The following is a 24,486-nucleotide window of genomic DNA, read 5'->3' as shown; positions in this document are numbered from 1 at the left end:
TCTTTCAGAGGATGCTCACAGCTCCTCTCTGTCCAGCTTTGGGCAAAAGCCACTTTGTCACAAAGAATAACTTCTAGATTCCAGTTCAGATGATCTAGGAAGCTAAATTCTGTTTTTTCTTGATAGGACCATAAAAAAGGAAGTTTTACAAGACTGCACGATAAAAGGAGACAGTATTGGGAGGTGTGCAGCAGAATGAGAGCATCCACGGTCTTAGTTGATATCTTCAGCAATAAAGTGTGGTGCTGATAACAAAAAGAGATAGCTCTAGTCATCTGGAAGCTTATGGTTGAGAACACACATGTGCATGGGTGTGGCTAACACAGGCCTGTCAGCAAAGGAGCCCAGACTCCAAGAATCTCAGTTCAAATGGAACCTAAAGGATAATCGTGTTGCGTATCCCACCCAGCAAGGGAGTTTCTATAATAAAATTTCTCACATTTTCTTAAATGTCTTCATTAATGAGGGACCCTCTTTTTAATGAGTCAGTCCATTCAACTAATTATTAGACAACTCCTGTCAACATGACTTATGCAGGTTTCAGGAGAACTTTTTCTGAGGGGTTTTCATTCGTGGAAATGAGGGGCTTTGACATGAAGCATTACAGAGCCTCCACTGGAGCTGACTTAGGCACACTTGTATGAGGTTCACACCGAGGCCCTGATATAAAACATAAGTACCGACTGAATGTCCAGAAACGTCCAAGTTCACGGAGTCGGCTCACATTCATCTCTGACGTTTCTACGATGCACAGAGCCTCGCAATCACACTACTGCACGCGTGAGACAAGAACACGCCAAGGACAATTGAAGAGATTTCTAGATTGGCTTGCTTCTAAGCTGGTTGAAATAAGACAGTGTGCAGTCCTTTTTTGGTAACCTTGTCTTTTTTTTTTTATTGCATCATTAAATCTTAGGACTGGAAAAATCATTGGCTCCATGCCCCGCAATGGCCACTGCAGCCTCTGTCAGGAGGGTTGAGGCTGTACTAAATCTGCATCCTTACTCCTGCATGTCCACTTAAATCAGTGCCCTTTTCCTGGGGAACATGGGCCTCCAGAGTGATGTGACTTGCTGAAGGTTTTGACAAAGGATGCTATGCCTGCCCGAACTTCTCAAAGTAAGGCCATGACTGCATTACACAAAATCTACTGAGAAGTTTGCATTCAAATTCCACATGGTACAAAATTACAACCCTGCTTTTAAAACCCGGTAAAGCAAAAAAAAACAACAACAAAAAAAGCTTCATTTTTATTTTATTTTATTTGGGGCTGTTGCACATATAGAACGAGTCACTGCTTCAACACTGGGCTGACAGCGTTGGCCCCCAAGGCTGAACTTGGCTCTGCTCAGCATTCAGGCCGATCCCCCCTACTCTGCAGGCAACGCTCAGGCCCCCCACGAGGACACCCACCTGTGCTGAAGGGGATGGAGTAGACGAAGCTCCCGGGAATCTGCTCGGCAGCTCTTCGGTACCAGAGAGGAAAATGGTCTGCATTGAAGATGTTCTCCTTGTCTCCAGCTTTCAGGAAGTCCCTGGAAATGGGAAGGAGTAAGAAGAACATGACCACGCAGCAAGGAGAAGCCGGACACGGGTGCATCCCAACAGCCTTTGTTGGATAAGAACAGGGTTGGCCACTGAGAACAGAACTCATAATTGTAGGCATTTCTAGCTTCCCAAAGCAGCTTAAGTCTATAATTTTTTTGGCCCTCACAATAACTCAGAGAGATCATCACCCCCATTTTTCAGATGCACAGAGTGAAGGGAATGAGTGAGACAGCCGGCTGCTCATCCCAGCAGTCCCAAGCTCGTGTGGTCGTCTTTCAACTGTCGCGATAGCAGAGGTAACAGACTGGCAAGGTGCCACATTTGGTGGCTGTTATTTTCTTGTTCCTTTGTTTTCATCTCAAAACAAACATTAACCTTCCTCTCTGAGCATCGGACAGTCTACCCCTTTGCCTCTCTGGGTCCTAAAGAGTGTATATCTGGACACTTCTACTTCTTCCTAGGAGCTTGCCCTCTGAAAAAATACTGTTCAAGGGTAAAGGGCGAAGGAGGGTTTGGAAAAAAATCAAGTCACAACTCTAGTCCACTTCCTAAATGACAAACTTGAGATGCTGGGGTCGAGAGTCCTTGAATAGGAATTAGCAGCAGGTCCACAAAACGTCTACAAATTGATGGACCTGCCACACAGCAGACTTGGTTTCATGAGGTCATCGGTGGGGTGAGGTTCTCCGGGAACCTCTGAACTCCCACACGTGCACTTGGCAAACTTTCTGAATCACAGGCTCCGTTTGCCTCTGGCCTAATAAGGTCTCTTGCTTCAGAGAAAAGACATGGAGCAAACTTATTAATGGGCTCAGGAATGACATCCCAAGTCCACACCAGCTCTGGACACACACCGGTTTGAAGAGGTAAGGGCCCGTGGCTCTCTGGAGACACAGGACTGAGCAGCGTTGTTAGGGAATCTGGGTCCTGGGTTCGGCATGCCCTACGCACTGTCCACTCGCGTCTCTTTGGAAGCGCAAGGAAACATGGTCCAACCGAGTGACACCAGCCTGCCTACTCCCGGCGTGGGGCTCAGTGCAGACACACTGAGGTCTCTCAAAACGCACACAAATAGGCACTGATTCCCGGGCAGACGGACGGACAGGAATTCCGCTGCAGAGCTGCGTGCGGAACAGTTGAACTCCTCGAAGCCACTTGTCGGGGACGAGCGGTCCTCCCTCTGGCTGCCCCCCAGCAGCCGTACCGCGTCCAGAGTTCCTAAATGACTCACCAGGTGGGAGAGGACGCCAGGATGGCAGACAGAAGCCAAGAGCCTGAGGAACAAAGGGTTATGGAAGGGCCAGGGCAGGTGAACACACACGCTGGGGGCCCCGTGGTGGAACAGAGAGGAAAAGTATCAACAGGCCTGGGGTGGCCTGAATTTCACTTCAACCAGTGGTGGGATCAAGAAATTAAATAAGCTTCCCTTTGAACTTCCTGCCTCAGTTTCTCTCGGGCCCACAGAGGACTCCCCGCCACCCCCCACTTACTGATTGGTGAGCTGCTCAGCCCCAACAAACAGGTTGATCCTCGAGAGGCCGGTGCGAGTGCCAAGGAAGGCGACCTCCACGCCCTTGTCAGAATTCCTGAAACAGAGCAGCAGGGGTCAGGGGTCCTTCCGGACGGTAAGCAGATAATCGCCTTTGCATTTAAGACTCATGGAACCTTTTATGAACTAGCACTTTCATAACCTGAAATTGGAAAAGGAATTCTAGAAACGCACACACATACCAGCACAGGATGCAAACCCCTAACCACTTATAAAAGTTGTCATCCTAATTCTTGCAAGAAATCTAAGAACTCCATGACAACAAAAGCGCTATGAGAAAACGCATCCCCAAAGGACACCTTCACCTCCTGGGTGCAAGTTCAGAGACAGCGGGCCCAGAATGGGAGCAACTCTACAGAGAGGAAGCAAGTCCTGAAAGCGAGCTTCCTGCATTGATGCTACAAAGTCTGTTTTTGGTACTGAGACCACTAGTGGGATCTGTCATTAGCAAAAATAAGCAAGTGAGGCAGTGAACCAAACCTGCAGCATCCCACAGCCTGGAAATGTCTAGGACTTGAATTCAACACCATCTGGGGGCACCAGCTTGTAACTGCTACCGGAGCAAGGGCCTTATCCTCACTTCCAGCACCACAGAGATGAGTAAAAAAATGGCTTCTTCAAACCGCCCTGCACATGCCATTCATAGGAACTTGAAGAATGGCCTTAACAAGAGAAGTCATTTGAAAAGTTACTGACCAATTATTTTTCAGCTTTCAAGGTTATTTTTATGTTTGAACAAGTTCTTTAGGATATTTGCAATGCATACTACAGGTCTTCCCTTCTGCTCCTATATCTGAGCAACTGATAAGAAAACCTGGGAGCTTCTTTTGGTTCTGGTGGAAAGTTTCCAGGAGTGGGCAAACTTTTTAACTTGAGAGCCACAATGGGTTCTTAAACTGGACCAGAGGGCCTGAACAAAAGCATGGATGGAGTGTTTGTGTTAACTAATATAAATTCAAAGTAAACATCATTACATAAAAGGGAACAGTCTTTTTTTTTTTTTTAGTTTTATTCATTTCAAACGGGCCGGATCCGGCCCGTGGGCCGTAGTTTGCCCACGGCTGGGCTAGGGCAATGCATACTCCTTTAAAAAAAGTCAAATGGTTTTCTCAACCAAGACATACTTTTATTTTCAATAACAGTATAAGGAGGATACTGATTATTGAATTTATTTCCCCACCCTTGATACTAGTAACAATTGGATTGGAAGCCTTATCCATGTCATCTGCATTATATGATCATTTGGTTACCTGCTCTTCGATAGTAGCCAAAGTGGTCAATTCTACCTTTAAGAATTTAAGGGGTGAATAAAAACCAACACAACGCATTTGTTTCTGCTTGTAGCCAATACGGAATTGGAGAGTCAGGCTGCCCAATCAGTTACAGATGTGGAGTGCAAAGCAAGCTACCATTTTGGAAATCTTTAGCATGTGTTAGGAGTGAATCAGCAGCCTCTGCACAGGATTTTGAGTTTCAGGGAAGCCTAAAGAAACATTTCCACATCCACTAGAGCAGCGGTTCTCAACCTGTGGGTCGCGACCCTTTGGCGGTCAAACGACCCTTTCACAGGGGTCGCCTAAGACCATCCTGCATATCAGATATTTACATTACGATTCATAACAGTAGCAACATTACAGTTATGAAGTAGCAACGAAAATAATTTTATGGTTGGGGGTCACAACATGAGGAACTGTATTAAAGGGCCAGAAGGTTGAGAACCACTGGCCTAGAGAATGCAATCCCAGGAAGGGCTTTGACTCTCTCCTAACGTTCCTGGGAACAACCCATGTAGGTAATCATTCCAAAAATGCCCCAAATCTAATGAGAATGGCCATCTTCCTTCGTGCCTTCAGGCTCATGTAAAAAATCAGCTACCTCACATCTCCACTTAGGAGACTTTTAGTCAGTGCAATCTTAAAATGTCTAGAAAGGAACTCTGGCCAATCCAGTCACAAATCTGATCTGCGTTGTTTCCTGTCCTGGGAAGCGGCACTGAGTTACTCATATCATAAACCTGAGAACTATCCCTGACAGTTCAGCTGCCCTCCCCTCAACTGCCGGGGTCTGACTTCCGAAGCATGCCAGCTGGACACCTCTTCTCTCTATGCCACCTGCCACTGCCCTGAGTGGCAAATCCCTGGGAATGCTGTAGGAGCCTCTATTGTTTTTACTCCGTCACCATTCATTCTCCACACAGCAGTAAAGGGATCTTTAAAAGCACAAATCGAATCATGTCCTTATTAAAACCCTTCAATGATTTTCCAATACTCTGAGGATAAAATCCAAAACCTTTAACTTGACTCCCAAGGTCCTGAACCACCTGAACCCTCTGCAGCCTCATCTCCAGGTGTGTTCCCACTGACCTATTGGCCTTCTTTAGATTCCTCAAATGCGTCAAGTGCTTTCTTACCTCAGGGCTTTTGCACATGCTATGCTAATTCCCTTGAATGCTCCCCAACTCTTGAGCTAGTGCCTGCCCAGAAAAGCCTTTCCTGTCTCCCATCTTTACTCCATTTTTTTCTTCAACAGTTATCACAATTCTTAATAATACAGCACACTATATACCACCGGTGTTATGATGACAAGGACTGTGTTTAATGGCGTGACCTCCATTCACCAGCACCTAGCCTCATCCCTGACATATAACACATAGTCATCAATATTTGATGAATGAATGAATGACTGGAAATGAGAGCAGAATGAATAATGGGCAGGATAGAAGAGAATATATAGACGGAAAGACAAAAGAAAGGAAGAAAAAAAAGAAAGAGCAGAAAAGGAGAGAACTGAATAATGTATGATGTGAAGATATAAAAAGAAATTGTTTTCTTATTTTAAATCTTTAAACACCTACTTAAAATAGTAGTAGTAATAATAATAATAATAATGATAATAATAAGCTGCTGAGGCAATTCTCACCATAGTCTTTGACAACAATTCCCCTTGCCGGCTCCCGTCCCCCGACATCCTCCCCTTCGGGAGTAAAGCCACAGGGTTACACCTGACACCCGAATGAAGCAGCGCTCCTACTTCCTGTCCTGCTCACCAGCAAACCTGGCCTGAATCCCAACCTCCCAGCCTGCGAAGTAGAGGCAGCCACGGCAGGGCAGGAAGCACAGTGCTCCTTCTGCCCCCACTCTCTCGGAAGTGTCACCCTACCTCCGCATACCGAATTTCATGTAATGTTAAAACTCAAACAAATTACACGTCAAACCCAGTAGCTTGCCATCCAAGCTCCAGCCGCTAATCTGCTCTAGCTCTTGTGGTTTGGAGCTTTGGGGAAAATTAAAGAACTTTAACACCAGGCTCCTCAAACAGTTTAGTTCTTAAACTATAACCATATTTCGGACTGTTTGTGGGGAAATGGCCATGAAAGGGGGACACGTGCAACCACTTACTCAGATTTGTTGAGGGCAAGGCTGGTCCAATAGGCTTCAATGGGAGCGCTCACCACAGCATCGAAAAGGACCTCCTGGATCAGTTCTTTATCACCTGTCGGGAGCGGCAGGCCTGAGAAGATGGCTCTGGCCGGGCCCCAAACTGGGGCACAAGAAGCACCCAGCAGCTCATTCTGCAGTATCTGCAGGCCGCTTTCTCACACAGTGTGTTGCTTTATATACTAACCTCCCATCAGCTGAAAATATGAAACAGTCTGACACCTGACTTGCTAGCAACCCAGCAGCCCCCTGAGTGTTTGGGTGAGACAATAGCAAATGGAGTCTTGGGAACCTCACACTTCTGTGTTCTGCTCTCTCTCTCCCTCCCCCCATCTAGTAGTTCATGCCATAGACCCAGGCCAACCCTGGGGTGTGGAGACCAGAAGCCAGCAGTCCTTGGAGAGTTTATTCTTTTCATCCCATTTCTGTCCCCTGTCAAAGCCTGTGGGTCTTCATGGCCCTGATTTCAGTCAGTTGCAAGAAGGGAGAGGGATCTGATAACCTCCTAACTCCTGGGCTCTATATTGCGATTCCTTTCATTAAAAAAGCTTCCCCCCCACCCCCCTTCATTTTAGAGGGTGAAATAAGTCCGTATGCAAAGGGCCTCTTGGCAGAGTTCCGGGGAAGAGGCGAAGGAATCAGGGGGATATCCCAAAGGCACCCTAGAGCCCTCCAATCACCTCACAACAGGGGCAACTCATTATCACACAAAGCAAAGGAGTCTCACGTAGGCTGGGGGAGAACAAGGTGGAGCTTAGGGCAAGGTCTGGCTAGTAGAAGGGGTCAATGGGGGGAGGAGGGGACATATATAATATTTTCAACAATAAAGATTTTAAAAAATTAAAAAAAATTACGGATCACCAAAGAAGGAAAGAAAGAAACAAACAAAAAAAACCCCAGATAAACTGAAAAATTGTCATGCAGTGGAATATTATATAGTAATTCAAACAAATGAATCAGAGTTAAATAATCAACACAAATGCATCTCTCAAAATTACAATGAGTGACAACACAAGTTGTAGAATAATGCATATATACGATTTATAATATGTATAGTATACCATATACATAAAATTCATAGAAAATAAACATGGAAAAATATATAGGGTGTCCCAAAAATGTATATGAAAACTTTGAATAATTATAAAGCCAGTGTTTATTAAACTATATTTCATTTTCAAAATTGAGCTATCAGCTGTTAAAGTGTGTACACATTTTTACGGACATCTTATATTTAAATATAGAAAATAATGTTACATATTTTTAATGGATACCTATATACAGGGTGCGCAAAGGTGGGTTTATAGTTGGGAGTACTTGAAACAATTTATTTTTGTATTATTATTTATTAGTTATTATATTATTTTCCATACAAACAAATATAAACCTACTCCTGCCCTACCCTGTATATAGTTATAGCATAAAATGTATGGGAATGATGAACAAATACAGGATGGCAATTCTCCCTGGGAAGGTAATTGCACAGGATGGGGTACTCGGGCTTCAACATTATCTGTTATGTTTTATTCCTTAAAAATGTTCAGGAAGCAAGTATGGAAAAATATTAAGACTTGATGGCAAATGTAAATGGTTTTTAAATCTAATTTCTATGCTTTTAAAAATCTGTCCTGCAAAAAGTCAAAGTAAAAAAAAAAAAAAGTTGGGCTCCTAGGCTGTCTGTCCATCTGACCCTTTCTGTATCAGAGCACATCCAGAAAAGTTAATCCATTCCCTGAAGATGTGGTTTGGGAGTTGGGCAATCTCCTTACACCTCCCAGAGCTGCTGTGCTTATTCTGTAAGACAACGCGTGTAAGGAACATTTCACATCACTGAATAAGTGATAGCTGGTAAGGGTCTGTAATGCTCATCTGGGATGAGTCTCCCTCTGCCCAGTCTGTAGCCACTGCAACTAACAGTTCAAGATCTGACCTTGCGCTTGGTGAGCGCCAGGCCTGCTGCTGCTCTCCCTGCCCCTCCCTCTGCACGAGTTGTCTGCCATTTCTGACTCACTAAGCTCCCTCCTAGGGCACTTGGTGGGAGGAGAGGAGCAGCACATACCCCACAAGAAGCAGTGGCAATCCCACCTGGAGAGAATTAGGACACCTAGATTATGACCTTGAATAAGACAAGTCCTATTTCCAGCCCTGGTTTACCATCTATAATAATAAAAGCATAATATGCTAATTAGATTGGGTGTCCTTCCGGACATCCTTCCGGATGTCCTTCCAGACGAAGCCCAGGCTGCGAGGGAAGCCCAGGTCCAGGGTGCCAGAGGGAAGCCGGTGCCGGCAGCCGGGGGAAGGAAGGCCTGCTTTTGCACAAGTATTTGTGCATTGGGCCTCTAGTTTATAGAATAAAAGAGCTGGATAAGCAGATATATACAATCCCTTCCCAGTTGTAACGTTTTCATCCTATTTAGGTATTTGACTAAATGATTATTTGACTAAATCGTTTGGTAGGAGGATAAATCTGGTGTAAAGGGTTAATCTGGGATTGGGAATTCTACATGACTTTCCATAACCCACATTCTTTCTCTTGTTCCTACAGGAAGCAGACATTTGGCTGGATTTAAGGTGACTGGTAGTCTCTGCCAAAGCAAAGCTCCCCTGGAACACTGAAGCGACCGACGGTTTTGCTTTCACCCCGCCACCACCACCTGCATACGCCGCGTCTGGAAGCACACTCACATTGCAGCAGAGGTTCTTTGCCTTTGAGGTAGAGCTTAATCGCTTCTAACTGAGACAGATGGCGGTGCTCTGGGTGCAGGTCCGTGTTGCAGTAGGACCTACGGACATGACATGGCCCAGACAACATGTAAATAGTCACAGCATCACCTTCTTTTGCCTTTAAAACGGGAGAACTGGACACGAGAGTATAGAGAACTTGAGAACAAAGCAGGCACCAATTACCAGTACTGATAAAGGATTTTAATTCTTACCATTCGTCTGCCAAGGACACATCGGGGTGTTCTAAGTCATGCAGGCCTGGAGGTCAAGGAGAAGACGTTAATGAGTAAACACCATCTGTGTGGGGCACTGACCCTCCTCATCCTCTCACGTGCTTCAAATGTTCTTGGGCGGGGCCCTGGGGTGGTTAAGGGTAGACATCAACCCCAAAGATATCTGCCTTAGAAAAGGGGCTCTGATCAAAGAAAACAAGTTATTTTCCAGGCAAAACTTCTTCCTCACTCAGCCACCACCTTCCAGGGCTGTGTATCCCAGGAAAGCCTCAACTCCTTGCCGAGAAATGATGCATCAGTGAGTCATGGGAGAGGAGCTTAGCGTGATGGTGGAGACACTGCCTTTGGGTCCCCATGCAGCCTGAGCTGGGGACTGGGCTAAGCCACCTAACTCCTGTGCGATTTGAGCCCCTAGAGTGCAGGGGAATGCTATCACGCTCCTCCTGTCTTTCGCCAAAAGTGCCGGGAGTGCTATCAAAGCTTCAAAATGGCATCCAGTTCTAAGTCTGCTTTTATTAGTGATGATGATATTGCTAAATATGTCAATGTAGTAAAGGTTTCCTTAAGTTTTTGAATATGTAACTTCCTTTACTTGCGATTCATCATTTTTTCCTAAACTGCTGTAAAATCAGCAGAAATGCCTTGGCAATTTTCGCATAGTTCCTAGGATATTGGTTGGCACTCAAAGGGATAGCAGGTTATCTTACTTTTCTAAATGTTGTCTCTTCATGTGCAAAGCAGGAATAATGGTAACAGTCTCTAACTGATGGATGGTTGTGAGGGTGAAGTTATAAGTTGAATGGCATGAAATTGCCAATACTCAACTGACCAGCAAACATGGCTAGTTGTTACAGAATCCTAAGTGAAAATGAGTCATCGGTCTGGAAAGGTAGCTAAGAGAACTGGGGTAGCAGAGAATTTGGGCATTTTCACAGAATGGTCCAGAACAGCCCAACTCTGTGAAGTCAGACTCTTTGCCTGTGTGTTCATGAGACTTCATTTCAGTGGGTCATCAGCAGCCATACTTTTGAGTGATGACCTCAGGGACTCCAATGGTGCTGAAAACCTGTTTTAGGATGTCAGAATTTCCCAAATGACCAGCACTGTCTCATTGCACCCCGGATTCCAATTTTTACCTCAAATACAAATGTGTAAAATACAGAAAAATACTAGATCAATCAACACACACTCCTGCTTGATTTTATAGGAAGTAGGGGATACATTAGATAGACTATCATCATATATCATCCAAGTGGCCAAATCCTGGCTCCACCACCTACTGGTTGAATGATCTTGGGAATGTCACTTCAACCCTGAGTTTTATCAGCCAGGACACACAGGTGAACATGCCTAACAGATAGACTTCAGGAGAGGATTGAATGGGATAGTAATTGGTTCCTCGGACAATTCTTCCCTTCATTTCATACGTTCACTGAGCGAAGTGCTATTACAGGCCCTAAGAATATAGCAGTGAATAATAAAACAAAAATCACTTCTCTCCTAATATTTACCTTCCAGTGGTAGGAAAGAGACAAGTAAATAAAATTAAAATACATAGAGTATCAGTTAGCGGTAAGGTCTATGAAGAAGAGAGAATGTAACAAGGGTAGGGAGAGACAAGAGATAGTAAGGGTGGAGAAAGAAAGTTTCAGTTTTAGCCATGGACGTCAGGGAAGTCTTCACTGAGAAAATGGCTGTTAAGCAAAATCCTGAAGGAGGTGAGGGAAAGCCATGTAGATACTGGAGAGAGTGCTCCTGGAAGGAGGAATTATGAATGTGAAGGACCTCATGTGAGATCTTGCCTTCTTGGAATATGGGGTTAATGATGTCAATTCTAGCTATTTTTCTAGTTTCTTTTCTCATCAGCTTTGATCCACAAAGCCCCCTCTGGCTATATTTCATAGGACCTATACATGACACCGTGAAAGAAACACCTTTTTTACTGCTTCCTCTTGGAGTTCCTAGGGCACCAAACAAATTGAACTGTTTTCCAATTCTTTCACCTCTTCTTTTGGTCCTCTTACAAAATTACACCTACTGATGATTGCTAATGCTGACAATAATGAGAGTCTCTAATTTACTGAACAATCGTCATGTACAATAGATATTAAAGATGCAGACCGAGTGTCAAGGAGATTCAGAAGAGGAGCGATTTCAGCAGGTAGAACTACAGCTTTTTTTCAAATCACATTAAAAATGCCTACATTCCCTTGGGCAGCATTCCTTATGGAGGATCCTACAGAAGTGAGATTGTCCGTCCCAGGGTTCTCCTTCCTTCTCCAGGAACAGAACAGCACACCAACCATGCCTTGGCCCTTAGTAATGACATGAGCCTCTCCTAGTTAGCCCGAGGGGAAGCAGCTTTCTCAGGCTCTGTGACTCAGCACAGGTGGCAGGACTACAAGCCCTCTTATTCATAGAGGACCAACAGAGAGAGGAAGATCTGACCTCATTTCTGTGGATAACCAGACACTCTGCCCCTTGCTGAGGATTCAGACAAATGTCTTGCATGGTGGTTACAGTTAGCTCTGAAATGATCTCTACCTGACTCTCAGCCTACCAGCTGTGGGACATACAGGGAGAAGATAGTGACTAAAAAATGATCCAAAAGACCATGCAAAACAACTTGCAGACCATGCATTGAGGATTGACCAAGGGAATGGACACATGAGAGGCCATTAATCTATTCATACTCTCTCTGATTGCTCTGACCATGGGGTATTTCCTCAGCTTGATTCAAATGGCTTAAAAATATGTTTTCTGGCTTCATAGGCAGTGATATCCACAGAGCTACAAATTTCTAGAATTAAAAAAAAATTGGAGAACACATCCTATTGAGTATCTTGTCCAAGTCACAAAGTTGCCCATTTTCTCTTGCATGTCTCTGGGAAGAGGCCACATAATTGATTGGCTCTGCATTGGGCACACTCTGAGTTCTGCCCAGGCCACTACGAACCTCCTTCCCTATCCTTCCTATTCCTTGAGATGACATGATTGCTTGGAAGACAAAAACCAAGGCCTTTGAAACACAGTATGGAGAATCAGTGGTAAACCAGAAGACTGTCTATAACTGGCATCTCAGGGACAACCGATCTCATGCTTCATTCTCAGCTACATCTGAGCCACAAGGTGGTCCAGCTGCTGGAAGTTCTTCTCATTCTTTTGTAAGCAGCTTTCATTAACACCTGACTTGAAACAGACCTTCTGCCCTTGGCCATAACCCCTGGCGACACCCAGATAGAGCACTGGTCTGGCCCAACTCCTTCTTTGTGGAGATGCAAAGCTGAACACCCAGGTTGGGCAAGGGATGCACTCAAGGCCACTTTTGGAGTGAAGCCCTTCAGAGGCCAGCCCACCCCTCCCTGTGAGCTGCTGAAACAGAAAGGTAACTCCTCTGAGCTACCTTGGGGAGATGTTGTGGGGAGATGAAAAGGACAGTAAAGGTGTGACAACTATTTTAGTCTTAAGGAGCTATAACGACTGCTACCTGTTACTAGGAGTTTACAGTGCTTTCTGAATACCAGAGGGTCTGGGAATCTGAAGGGGCCACTTATGCCTTCTAAACTATGGAAATCATTGAAATGAGCGGTTCCTGTTGGACCCTTTGGACCCAGGCTGCCATGAAACACAAGTGAAATTTGTGGCTTAAATGTATAGGAGACCAAGGTTTACATATTTTTGTTTTCATTTTTTTCCCTTGGCTTGAGTTTTCACACTAATTTATATTTTTCCCAGTACTGATTTTTTACGGGTGAGGGGCATATAGTTAGAGGATGATTCCTATGAGTAGCCTTCACCACTCTGTGGATTAAAACAGAATATAAATAAATGAAATCATAAGGAAGGCCCCACTGGTTGGGGTTCCCACCATTCACAATCAGTGTAGGAAAGCAGGTGACATCAAGTGGCATTAGTTGAGTCAATTGTCCAGGAATTGGCCAGAGTGTTGGACAGATGCCCAAGTTCTTCAGTGAACCCATGGTGGGCGCCCGGGCTTTCTTCCCACAGTAAGGATAAGACTGACCACGGCAGCATCTTACCTTCTTCAATGGTTACATTCCCTCGGAAAAAGTACTTCCCATGGCCCCTGGAGAGCGCCACACCTAAACTGTGCAGAGAAACAAAGCAGACCTTGAGACCCATGGCATCGACTGGCATAGACTTGTGGGCTAACTTCTTATTTTCCATTTTCACATTGCCATTTCATGTTCTGTAAACAATTTTTCCAACAGTTTATTTTCAAAACCCCACTGATTATAGTTGGTGTTGGTTTTTCTTAGGTTCAATCAGCTGCTTCAAAGTACATTTTTTGATTGGAAGTGCCCGCAGCAACTGGCGGCTCTCGCGTGTTTACAAAGAGGTGTGGCAAGCTGCGCAGCCCCCTCGCAAGCCCTTTCCTTGGATGCCCTCAAAAGGGTCACTTGCCCTGCTCTTCACTACCACCTTACGCACCCCTACACCGCTGCCCTGCATTCAGCCAGAGGCGGGCTTCTCCACACTTTAGAGTTTGGGACTAGGGCAAATTAAGCCCTTCCCAAGGGCAGAAAGGAAAACTTCTACCACTACTTGAGTGTAGCCACATGATTGTTCTGTGGGTTTCTTTGCTCCACTCTCTCCCTAGTCTAAGAGAGTTATCATACCCTCACGGGCCTGATGTAAGCTACTTTCTGCATGTGTCTAAAGCAGCGGTTCTCAACCTGTGGGTCGCGACGCCTTTGGGGGTCGAACGACCCTTTCACAGGGGTCGCCTATGACCACCGGAAAACATGTATATAACTACATATTGTTTTTGTGATGAATCACTATGCTTTAATTATGTTTAATTTGTAACAATGAAATTGGGGTCACCACAACATGAGGAACTGTCTTAAAGGTTCGTGGCATTAGGAAGGTTGAGAACCACTGCGTCTAAAGTAAGAGACCATGCTTTGAAAACACCGTCTCTTCATTTGGCAAACACCCTTAGCAGTCCAGTGTTCTCTGGGATGCTCTAGTTCCAATGGAACCTACCCATGATCCCTGGCCTTATGTGACAACAATCCATCACTTAGTTTTCAGATTAATCTAAAGTCAGTAAATTCTTTCTCTCCTTAGCTCTGCGAGGCAACCATTCCGGAACAGGAAGCAGCCCCACTGAAATCACTTTTGGCAAAAGGTGTCCCGACACTGCGGGAACAGCGGCGGGAGACCTCAGAATGCCACGTGCGCATCTGTAAGCAGGCAGGAGGCAAAGCCATTTCCCAGGACTGTTACAAAGAGAAATAACAGGATTCAAAGGTGGACAAGCACAGGACAGTTCAGAAAATTCAAATGGAAGTACAGCATGTAGTGATGGGTATGCTACCTCCAGGTTTGAAGGATTTTTTATTTTTATTTTGGGTCATGGAAATAAAAGGTGAAATGAAACTCACTAGGCAGCAAGTTAGATGGTTAAGGACCCTGGTAACCCTCTGAACTTGTCTCTCCCCGCCTTAGTTGGAACCCCCAAAGCTTATTTGCTGGATAATGAGATGCAAAAGCCAAGACACTTGAGTGAGTTGCCCTGCGTGAGCCTGAACCATCTTCCCCCTCCTGGAAACCAAAAACCAAAGCAGCCTGGGCACAGGCCCTTCCTCACTCGCTCCAGCCTTTGGGCAGGGTGCCTGGTTATCTTCAGATGATGAGCTCTGAGAGTGTCAGCAGGTTTTGTACAAACACAACTGATGGGTCTGATGGAATGTCCATGTATTATGGTCAGCTCTACCTGAAAGGAGTACCCTTGATGTCTGTATAATAGTAGTCATTTGTCATCACCAAAACCCGTTTCTAGATTGAAAAAAAAAGGTCGTAGAGAAAAGAAAACATGGTTAGTCTGCTAGGTGACGTTTTCAGAAATAAATAAAAATAAATGGACACACTATGATCAGGTTAACAGTACTACATGAATCTTGTTTGAGATAAGTAAAGACAAGAGAAAAATGATCTCAGCGAAAGATATTTATTCCAGATAGAGCTTTCAAAAGCTAATTTTTCACAGTGGTTTGTTTTAAATTAAGTGGCAAGAATGTTTGAGAAAAATGTACCCCTTTGTCCACTGTCTTCTTCACCTCCATGGAAAACTTCCCTGTCTTTCGATTCACCATGGCATTTCGTAACTAAAATGATAAAAGAAAACAGTGTTAGTTCTCCCCTGGGTTACCAAGCCACAGGGGCACCTTGCACCCTCCGGCTCGGTGGCACAATGGAGGCCTGTGCAAAGCAAGAGGTGAGACGGATCTGGGCTGCTTCCTGCTGCATCCTGGCTGCTTCCATGGTGAGTCTGCATGTGGTGCTCAGACCTCGGAAACGGGGCTCCTGCAGAATCAACACCCAATGGCTGTTGGACAAGGGGAGAGAGGCTAACTACAATAAATAAATAAATGACTCTCAACTTCAATTTGGGGTGCTGGGGTAAAACTCAGGCAATACCGACAGAAAAGCCTATGCAATGTTGACAAGTCCAAGGACAAACCCCCAACACACTACTCAAGGAGCAAGAATGTTTCTTGGGATAAGTTATATTCCCAAAAAGGGCATTGGTTTGTCATGGAGAAATAACTTTTCAAAATGTGCGTTAAAGGCGTTTTCCTACACAGTAGTTTCAAACACACACACACACACACACACACACACACACACACACACACGGCCAACCATTTGGAAGCCAGGGATTAGCTTTTCATAGCATGAATCATCACCAAATGCTCTTGGAGAAATCAGGGCCAATTAATGGCTTCGCTGACACTGATGGGCAGGGAACAGGGCAACCTTCTATCTGATTTCTGGAGGTCCCCTCGGAGCAGGGCGCCTGGCTCCCTCCCCCACCCCTGGCTGACCTCTCCTAATTACGTGTGGCCCTTCCGTGAGTTCAGAGAAGGACAGCAGACACATTGATGAAAGATGTGCCGTCATGGGCACCAATGGGAGACGACAGGGAAGGCCATTTAATGGAACAGGAGCAGATGCTGACATGCCACAGCCTGTCAGGAAAGGCTCCTTCCCAGCCCTGTGCTGGGTTTTCTTTCTGTTTTGCTTTTTTCACCCTTGCCCCTCTTTTCTTTGAGGGGCATGAGTAAGATCTAGGTGATAGAAAACTGCAACGCTTGCAGGCAACCTCAATCTGATTCGGGGTGTCTAGATCTGAGTTTGCATTCCCCTCTTCTGTGAGACAGGGTAAAAGCATAATTTTTATCTGGAGGCATGCATAAAATAAAACATATATTTTTTTTACTCTAGATATTTTTGAACAACACATAATGGGCATTTCTGGAAATATTTTCTCATTTTAACTTTTGTGGTTTTGGATGGGGAGAGCTGGTCCTAATTAAGTCTACTTTCTAACTTTTACGAACGGCTCCATTTATCTTTAACATGGTTTTCATTTTTCCTCTTTCTGGTGCCTGCCTAAAGCCATTTGGGACCTTCCCCTCTCACATTCCCCAGGCAAGACAGAGATTAGGTAAGCCTCCCCACCCTCCATGCCTCCCCACCCACCTGCCCGTAGCACAGAGCAGTCAGCGGGGGCCTGGGAGGATCCTGAGCTAGGGTCATGGGTGCTTTCTCAGCTTTCTCGAGGCAAATGCTTAGATGATTAGTCTGGTCTTCCCCCTTTCTTCAATACGAATGAAAGTAGGTTACACTTACTGAACACCAGCCTGTGGGGCAGGATAGCACTGTAGTGAAGGGATGAACCCTGGAACTGGCTTTGTGATCCTAGACCAGTGATGGTGAACCTTTTGAGCTCGGCGTGTCAGCATTTTGAAAAACCCTAACTTAACTCTGGTGCCCTGTCACATATAGAAATTTTTTGATATTTGCAACCATAGTAAAACAAAGACTTATACCTTTGATATTTATTTTATATATTTAAATGCCATTTAACAAAGACAAATCAACCAAAAACAAAATGAGTTTGTGTGTCACCTCTGACACGCGTGTCATAGGTTCGCCATCACTGTCCTAGACCCATCAATTATCCCCTCTGAGCCTCAGTTTCCTTTCTGCAAAATGGAATTAATGACAGCACCCACCTCACAGAGGTTTAGGGAGGATCAGAGGAGCTAACATTGATGAGAGCGCCTGGTTCCCCCTTGGCACTCAGTCAGTGTTGGCTGCCCTCCATCGACACCAGCGCCAGCAACAGCAGCATCTTCCTCATCACCCCCCTCACTTTCTTTACTGCCAGATCCCTCTCAGTCACGTCATGAATCAGGATTTAAACTCTAGTGTGCTTGGCACTGATGCCCGTGCTGTAAACCAGTGTTTTTAGACTTTCTTGATGGTGAGCCGCGTGAGAACTACAGCTTCTCTGATGCAGCCTGGTATCTCCCGATCTTACAGATCCCCCATTGCCTTTCCCTGCTGCTCAGGAACAACCTAATGAATTTGGTGACTATCCCCTCATTCCTCAGGTTGAGAGCTGCTGCTCGTGGCCACCTCCAGGTTGGCACCGACTGAAAAGAGCCAGCCACGGGAAAGAGAAGCACCGCAGGATGTCACGGCTCCCGTGCCAGGCTTCACCATGACTACACCACTGTCCCGTGACCTCGCTGTGGCTCAGTTTTCTCGACTTCCTTCATCCCACCGGAAGTGTTCATGAGTGAGGACTTCCAGATCCCCGGGGTCCTGACGGGTGCTGTGTAAATCGTGTAGCAGGCTTACGAGGCTTGGGTAATATGACAGACACTGAGCTCTTACTATGTGCCAGGCACAGGTTTTAAGAGTCTCAGAATCATCTTATGGGATCATTATTATCCCTGCTTTCCGGGTGGGGGGGTGGGGACTGAGGCATGGCTTTACGACACTCACCCACAGCCACACAGGCTCTCTGCCCCCTGAACCCACATTGTTCTGCTTTACAAATCAGGAGAGAAAGCATTTGGACAAATTTAAAGCATTAATATAAAAGTTGTGTAGTATTAATAGAAAAATAATTTACTGCTATTTCTGGCCATTTTTTTTTAAATCAAAGGAAATGTTTTACACATTGACCAGGCAGTAGTCTGAGGTCTGATGTCCCAGCAGGCTCTCCCACCGGCTGAGGCCCTACAGCCTGGGGCTGGCGGGAAGCTGGTTTTCCATCCTCACTGCCAGAGGAAAGGGGTTGGTGCTTTTTCAATAGGCTGTCCAGTGAGGGAGCAGCCCTGTGGGGCTGGAGCACAGAAATGTCACTTTTCCATCCTAGGAGAGTGAGGCTGGAGAATGGGACAGCTCACCTGAGTGCTAACACTGTAAGTCAGGGCTACCACCAGCCGCAGGGTCTGGGTTCTGAGGTGGTACCCAGAGAGAAGGCAAAAGAGGAGGGGAGTGACAATGCTATCAGTCCCCACCCAGCAGGAAGGGCGTGGTCAGCGATGCTGCCCAGAGTGTCTGTTTTCCCTTAACCCCACCACCACCTGGATTACCACATGAGCAACTGGAACAATGAACATGGCCTGGCAAGGGACACCACCAAAGGCATTGGGGTGTGCTCATATCAGAATGTTATGTAGCCGTCAAAAGTCATCTGTGCAGCTCCACCAGGAGATCAGGGTGCACTTCCTGGTCAGGGCACAGGCTCCGGTTGCAGGCTCGATCCTCAGTGGGGGATGTGCAGGAGGCAGCCAATCAATGATTCTCTCTCACCATTGATGTTCTATCTCTCTCTTCCTTTCCCTTCCTCTCTGAAATCAGTAAAAATATATTTTAAAAAGTCACATGTGTAGATGTTCAGCTTGACATACAAAGAAAGGCAAATTAAAATGTCAATGACATACCTTTATGTTTCCCTATCAGAGAGCCAGCATTTGCTACTGTGCCCATGCAGTGGGCATTACAGCAGCTCTCACCCCAGCGTGGTTCCTAAGATACAGGACAAACCTCTGCAGGCTGAAAACAAGAATCTGGCAACTGGGATCAGAGTGCTGGGGCTCCAGGAAGCACCCCCATCCCTGGCCCTGCCTTAGCCGATCAGACATCAGAAGTGCTTCCAGAGCCCCAGAGGGTCTGACTTTCACCTGCACCCTGAAGCCGAGGCAACTTAGCTGATCACTCAAAGCCCCCACTTGACTAACTGGTGGCCACACTTCCAGATCCACTGTGAGCCTGTAGCTTCCCCTAGAGAGTCCCTGATCACCTTAGATTTTGTGTATAATTATAGAAAGAGAACTCATTTTCCTAATCAGAGGTTCATCATCCACATCAGATCAGGAGCCTCACCTTTGCCGATGCACAGGAGGCAAACGCTTCTGGCCCCAATGGGTGTGACCCTGGCCAAGCCAAGAGGTTCAAGGGGAAGGAAGGACAGTGGAGAAACAGGTCTGTTATTCCTGAGCCAGCCTTCACCCGGAAGGTGAAAACAGACTCAGACACAGAGCACTTGTACAACAAAATCCTCTCTCTCTCCCTGCTTCAGCCTGGGCTCTCAGGCATGCTGTGCTGGTTTGGGGGCCCAAGGCTCAACCATGAGCTGAAGAGGTACAGGAATAGGTGTAAAGAACAAACTAAACAGCCAAAGGTCTCAGAAATATGTTGCAGGAGAAGAGGTCACTAAGGCTTTGGAAAGAAAGACTCAGGGGAATCTTTCCATCAGCATCATCCCAGGTAAGAAGAACTGAGTTGCCGGGGGTTGGTGCGGGGGGAAATAAGGCTTACACTGCAACACAAGGGATTTCAGCTGGACTCACAGCAGAACAAGATGGGGCCGTACTCACACCACCATCGCAGCATTTGTTCAGCAGCTATGTGCCAGGCACACCCCGTCTTTTCTGTACCACTTAGGGGAGGATGATGCCTATAAGGCACTGATACAGGGTGTCTCCGTGGACTCTTGGATTCAAGGGCTCCTTCTAAGTCATACCAACATGGTCAAGAGCATTGGGGCCAGATGCCTGGCATGGAATCCACACTCAGTGCTCTTGGCCCATTACAGCAATTCCTTGCCTCAGTTTCTTTAGCTGTAAAATGAGGACAGCAATCACATCAATATCTCAGGATTGTTATGGGGAATAAACAAGTTGGTCTACAGACAGCACTTAGAACAGTGCTGGCCTGTAGGGAGAATTCAATGTGTGGGAGCTCCTACTGATATCAGCTTCCTTCTGTTTATAGCAATAATCCTGCTTGTGGTGGAAATTCTGGGAATGACTAACAGATAATAAGAATAAGATAAAAGTCACCCTCAGTTCCTTCAACCCTTTCTGGGAACTTAAAGGTACCTCTTCCATCTAGGAGGTGATTAGCACCAGGATTCAGTCTGGGCTCTGCATGTGTCAGGCTCACTTCCTGGCTCACCGTGCCCACCAGAACTGCCCTACTCATCATATTGTTGACAAGGTGCCTGGCTCACCCTGGAGCCAGAAGTCTCACTCATTTTCCTGTAAATGATTTCTGATCTTAACATTTTTAAAAATTTTATCCAGTCTTTTTTTTTGCATGTGTTTTAATAGTATATGTGAACAATTAATAATAATAATAATAATAATAATAATAGTATATGTGACCTCACACCTTTTCCAGAAGTCCATAGGATCTGTGTTATAAACATGGTCATTACATTCAACGAAAGCCTAGCTGCCCAGAGAAGGAGGGTGCCTCTTCCAAGAAGTTCTCTGCAGCCAGGCAGCCTTACGCTGCTTCTTCCTAAATGACTTCTGACTGCCTGGTCTTTCCCAGATCTTAACCTAAAGTCCACCGTTTGCTACTTCATGCAAACACCAATGGTAGGCACATGAGCATATGGGACCTTGTGTAGATTTCACAAAGGTTCTTGTTGCAGATTCCAGAATTCTCCAATCAGTGGAGTGCAATTTCCTGGGAGAGAAATGGCGACTTGGTTTCCACTTGATCATGTTGATAGTGAAGAAACTCACATTTCAAATGTATGGGTCTCCCAAGATGACAAGACAAGACAGGAGACCCAAAGCAAAGAGACAACCAAAGACCCAAAGACCCAGCAAGAGCATTGGACTTGCTGGCGATGCAGGAACTCTTCGGGTGGACGCCCAGATCCAGCTGTGAGTCAGATGAAGGTGAAGGACACACACAGGGATGGGAACCCGACACTCTGCAGCTCCCGTGAGAAAGGAAGATGAGGCAAGGAAATACGGGCAGATTCCAAACCATCCTTAGTAAAAGGAGATATCACCTCACAATAGACTGAGGCACAGGTGATGCCGAGAGTGAGCCATGTAATCAATGTCCTCCAGTCACAGGCCCAGGAGAAGTGAGTGTCAGCCGAGTGGTTGACTAGTGACCAGCTGAGGGATGCTTCCTAGACACGGGGCTCTGGAGTGAGAACCAGCATCATTAAGTCCACCCTCCACATTCATTACAGTGGGAATGAGAAAGCATGTTGACAAGTTCATGCCTTCTGGGAGAGAAAACCTAAAGGTCCAGTGAAGGCACAATAAACAACAGGTAAAGTGAAGATGGAAGAGAAAGAAGACAATGGGAGGCACCCTTTGGAGATTCCTGAGACAGTTTAGCAACTGTAAGCCCACAGGACACGGGCTGATGAGAAGGTCTCCTGAGGACCGATGATGGTGCCACTCGTAGCACTCGCCGTGCCGACACATGGGCACTTTCATTTAAATTGTTCAACATACCAACACATTTAGTATTCAAAACAGCTCTATGAGGTAGTTACTATTATCATTAGACTCATTTAATGGTACAAAACTAAAGAACAAGAAACAAAATTGAGGTGCAGACAGGATCATTGCTGACCCGGGGCCAGCAGCCAGCAAGCAGCAGATCTGAACCCAGGCTGGCTCATCCCTGAGCTCTCCTCACGGCTGGGCTAGTCTGATCCTTGGGATGAGCAGGTTGAAAAGAAACGACATATACATTAGGTGCAGCACAATCCAAAGAACCTGAGGTGAATCCTGATGACAATGTGTAAGAATGAGAAAATGTAAAACTCTACCAGGCCACTGACCCCCTGTGTGTGCCAAAGAGTGCAGATGAGGAAGTCTCTTCTTACCAAATAGCAAAATCATTTTGTCTGAACCTGGGTTTAAAAAGACTTCTAGTAGAAGTTTCAAAAGACTTCTAGTACTTCTAGTACAGATGTAGAAGGAAATAGGTTACATTATGAAACAGAAATGGTCTTGGCACTTTGTAAGCAAGAAAGAAAATCACGATTTATGCTGGATGAGATGTCTGGGGAGCGAGGACGGGAGAAGAAAGCTACAGCGAGGGAACTGCCAGGCCGGCCACATTTCTGGAAGCATGAGAACCCAGCCTGGCGACTTCAATGGCTCTGCCAACAGCCCTCTGAAGAGCAGGACAGACTGAGGGATGAGAACAATGCCGACCCAATAATGACACTTAAGAGAGGACCCCGATAAGTCAGGGAGGATGCGGGCAGAAGAACATGGCCTTGGCAGAGGCAATAGGAGACAACGGGGAGAAGGTGAAGGGCAAGAATGTGGACAGAAACACCTGGATCGTTATGATTTTAAATAAGCACCATCCGCCAGCATTTACACAAAGGCAGCCATGTCTAACAATTCTGACTTAATGATGATGTATCACGAAAGCTGACGGGGCTAAGCTGTGGGCCTGGGGAAGTTCTGGATGCAGTGCCAGCATCTGAATCTGTGTGAGAAATGGGGATGTGGCTTCTGTAATGGCCTGCAAAGGAGGAAAGGCTGTTCCTGCCTAGGAAAGGGAGTGGCCTACTGAGCAGAAACATGAAATCCTGACAGGTGAGCTCTGACCCTGACTTTGCCCAGGGCAGAGCCCCCAGGCTCCCTGACAGGGACGGTCCAAACAACTGCACTGAAGAGGTGTATGGATTCATCGGCTGCAGAAGGGACCAGAGCCCACCAGGGGGTGGTTTTGCGGATTGTGCAAAGCAGGCTGGTGGCTGGCCTGTCGGCACCAGTCTGACCAGCGGGAGAGTTATAAACTCCAAACTCAGTACAAGGGCCCACTGTCTCTGCGTCCCTCTGGTGGCCAGGTGTCCCTCTGGTAGGTCTCTTCTGGCTCCTGGGCAGCCTCCAGGTACGGAAGTGGGTACAATGGAGCTCCCTCCTCACCAGGCTTGAAAACAAATCACTTACCACATCGTCTCTGTCTTCCCACTCGACCTCAGAGAGGTCCACGCTACTGTAGTTAGGTTTCCTTCGCTTTTTCCCTTCTTCGTACTAGCAAGAGGAAGAGACAGAAAGAGAAAACACTTCCATAAGACGATCAGCAGGGCAACCTTTACCCTCCTGCGTCCTGTTCTGAGGATGGAGACCATGAATGGAGGGACGTCAATGAGAGCCCCAGCTGGGTACCAGTCCTAGAGGTTTGAAAGGCAGGAAAGCTGAGGCCAGACATCTATGAACATTGGCTCTGAGCTGGGAGAATATACAAGCCAACTCTTCACTTGATATGAACTTACCTAGTGAACCTCATGGCTCTAAATCACCAGATGCAAATCAGTTTCCCCTCCTCAGAGGGCTTGTATGTGAGATGGGGAAGAGCCTTTTCCTCACAACAAGGCTCTAAAACCGCCCATTTAAAACACAGGAAAGGGCCTCTTACACATGGTATCAAATACCTAGTGGTGTCCTTCTGTGTTTTATGCTTCTCCGCTCTACCTCTTATCTCAATGTACTCCACACCCTTGGTTCGGCTACAAAAGCACTGGTCTCCGCAGGAGGGTTCAACATTCTAATAACATGTGCAGACACACTGAAACTTCTACCTGCCACCCCAGTGGCCCCGGCAGTCCTGAGCTCAGCACGCTGCCTCCCCCAGGCTGGATGTGGGTGTTGGGAATCGCTGCCAGATCTAAAGGCCATTGGGGCATTTCTCTGGAAAAGTGGGTGAATGCATTCATAACTGGGCATGTGGTTTCAGGATTTCCCCCCTAAATCACTGGCGTTAGTCACCCTGCAAGCCCAGCCTTTTATCAACCGGATGTTCCTGGTCTGGACACTCCTGTCTCGGGTCTTCAATGTTGGCTGGTGGGCGCTTATAATGTGGGAAAGTCTGCCCTCTA

The 24,486-nt window shown here is 46.2% G+C and overlaps 1 protein-coding gene across 1 annotated transcript in view; it reads right to left on the bottom strand.

Annotated features, from left to right (window-relative positions):
- The window catches only part of CACNA2D3 (calcium voltage-gated channel auxiliary subunit alpha2delta 3), an 817,122-nt gene that overhangs the window by 172,344 nt on the left and 620,292 nt on the right, over nucleotides 1-24,486 (bottom strand). The window contains exons 17-25 of the mRNA XM_006754680.2: nucleotides 23,558-23,641; nucleotides 15,557-15,628; nucleotides 15,238-15,299; nucleotides 13,535-13,602; nucleotides 9,474-9,519; nucleotides 9,223-9,320; nucleotides 6,496-6,589; nucleotides 3,039-3,134; nucleotides 1,414-1,535 (exon numbers count right to left, since the gene is read on the bottom strand). Of these exons, the coding sequence (XP_006754743.1) occupies nucleotides 1,414-1,535; nucleotides 3,039-3,134; nucleotides 6,496-6,589; nucleotides 9,223-9,320; nucleotides 9,474-9,519; nucleotides 13,535-13,602; nucleotides 15,238-15,299; nucleotides 15,557-15,628; nucleotides 23,558-23,641 (742 nt within the window). The remainder of the gene's footprint in view (nucleotides 1-1,413; nucleotides 1,536-3,038; nucleotides 3,135-6,495; nucleotides 6,590-9,222; nucleotides 9,321-9,473; nucleotides 9,520-13,534; nucleotides 13,603-15,237; nucleotides 15,300-15,556; nucleotides 15,629-23,557; nucleotides 23,642-24,486) is intronic.

Source organism: Myotis davidii, unplaced genomic scaffold (genome assembly GCF_000327345.1).
Source record: "Myotis davidii unplaced genomic scaffold, ASM32734v1 scaffold111, whole genome shotgun sequence".
Taxonomy (NCBI): domain Eukaryota; kingdom Metazoa; phylum Chordata; class Mammalia; order Chiroptera; family Vespertilionidae; genus Myotis; species Myotis davidii.
The sequence above is the reverse complement of the archived record's forward strand: the minus strand, read 5'-3'. Positions and strand labels throughout refer to the sequence as shown.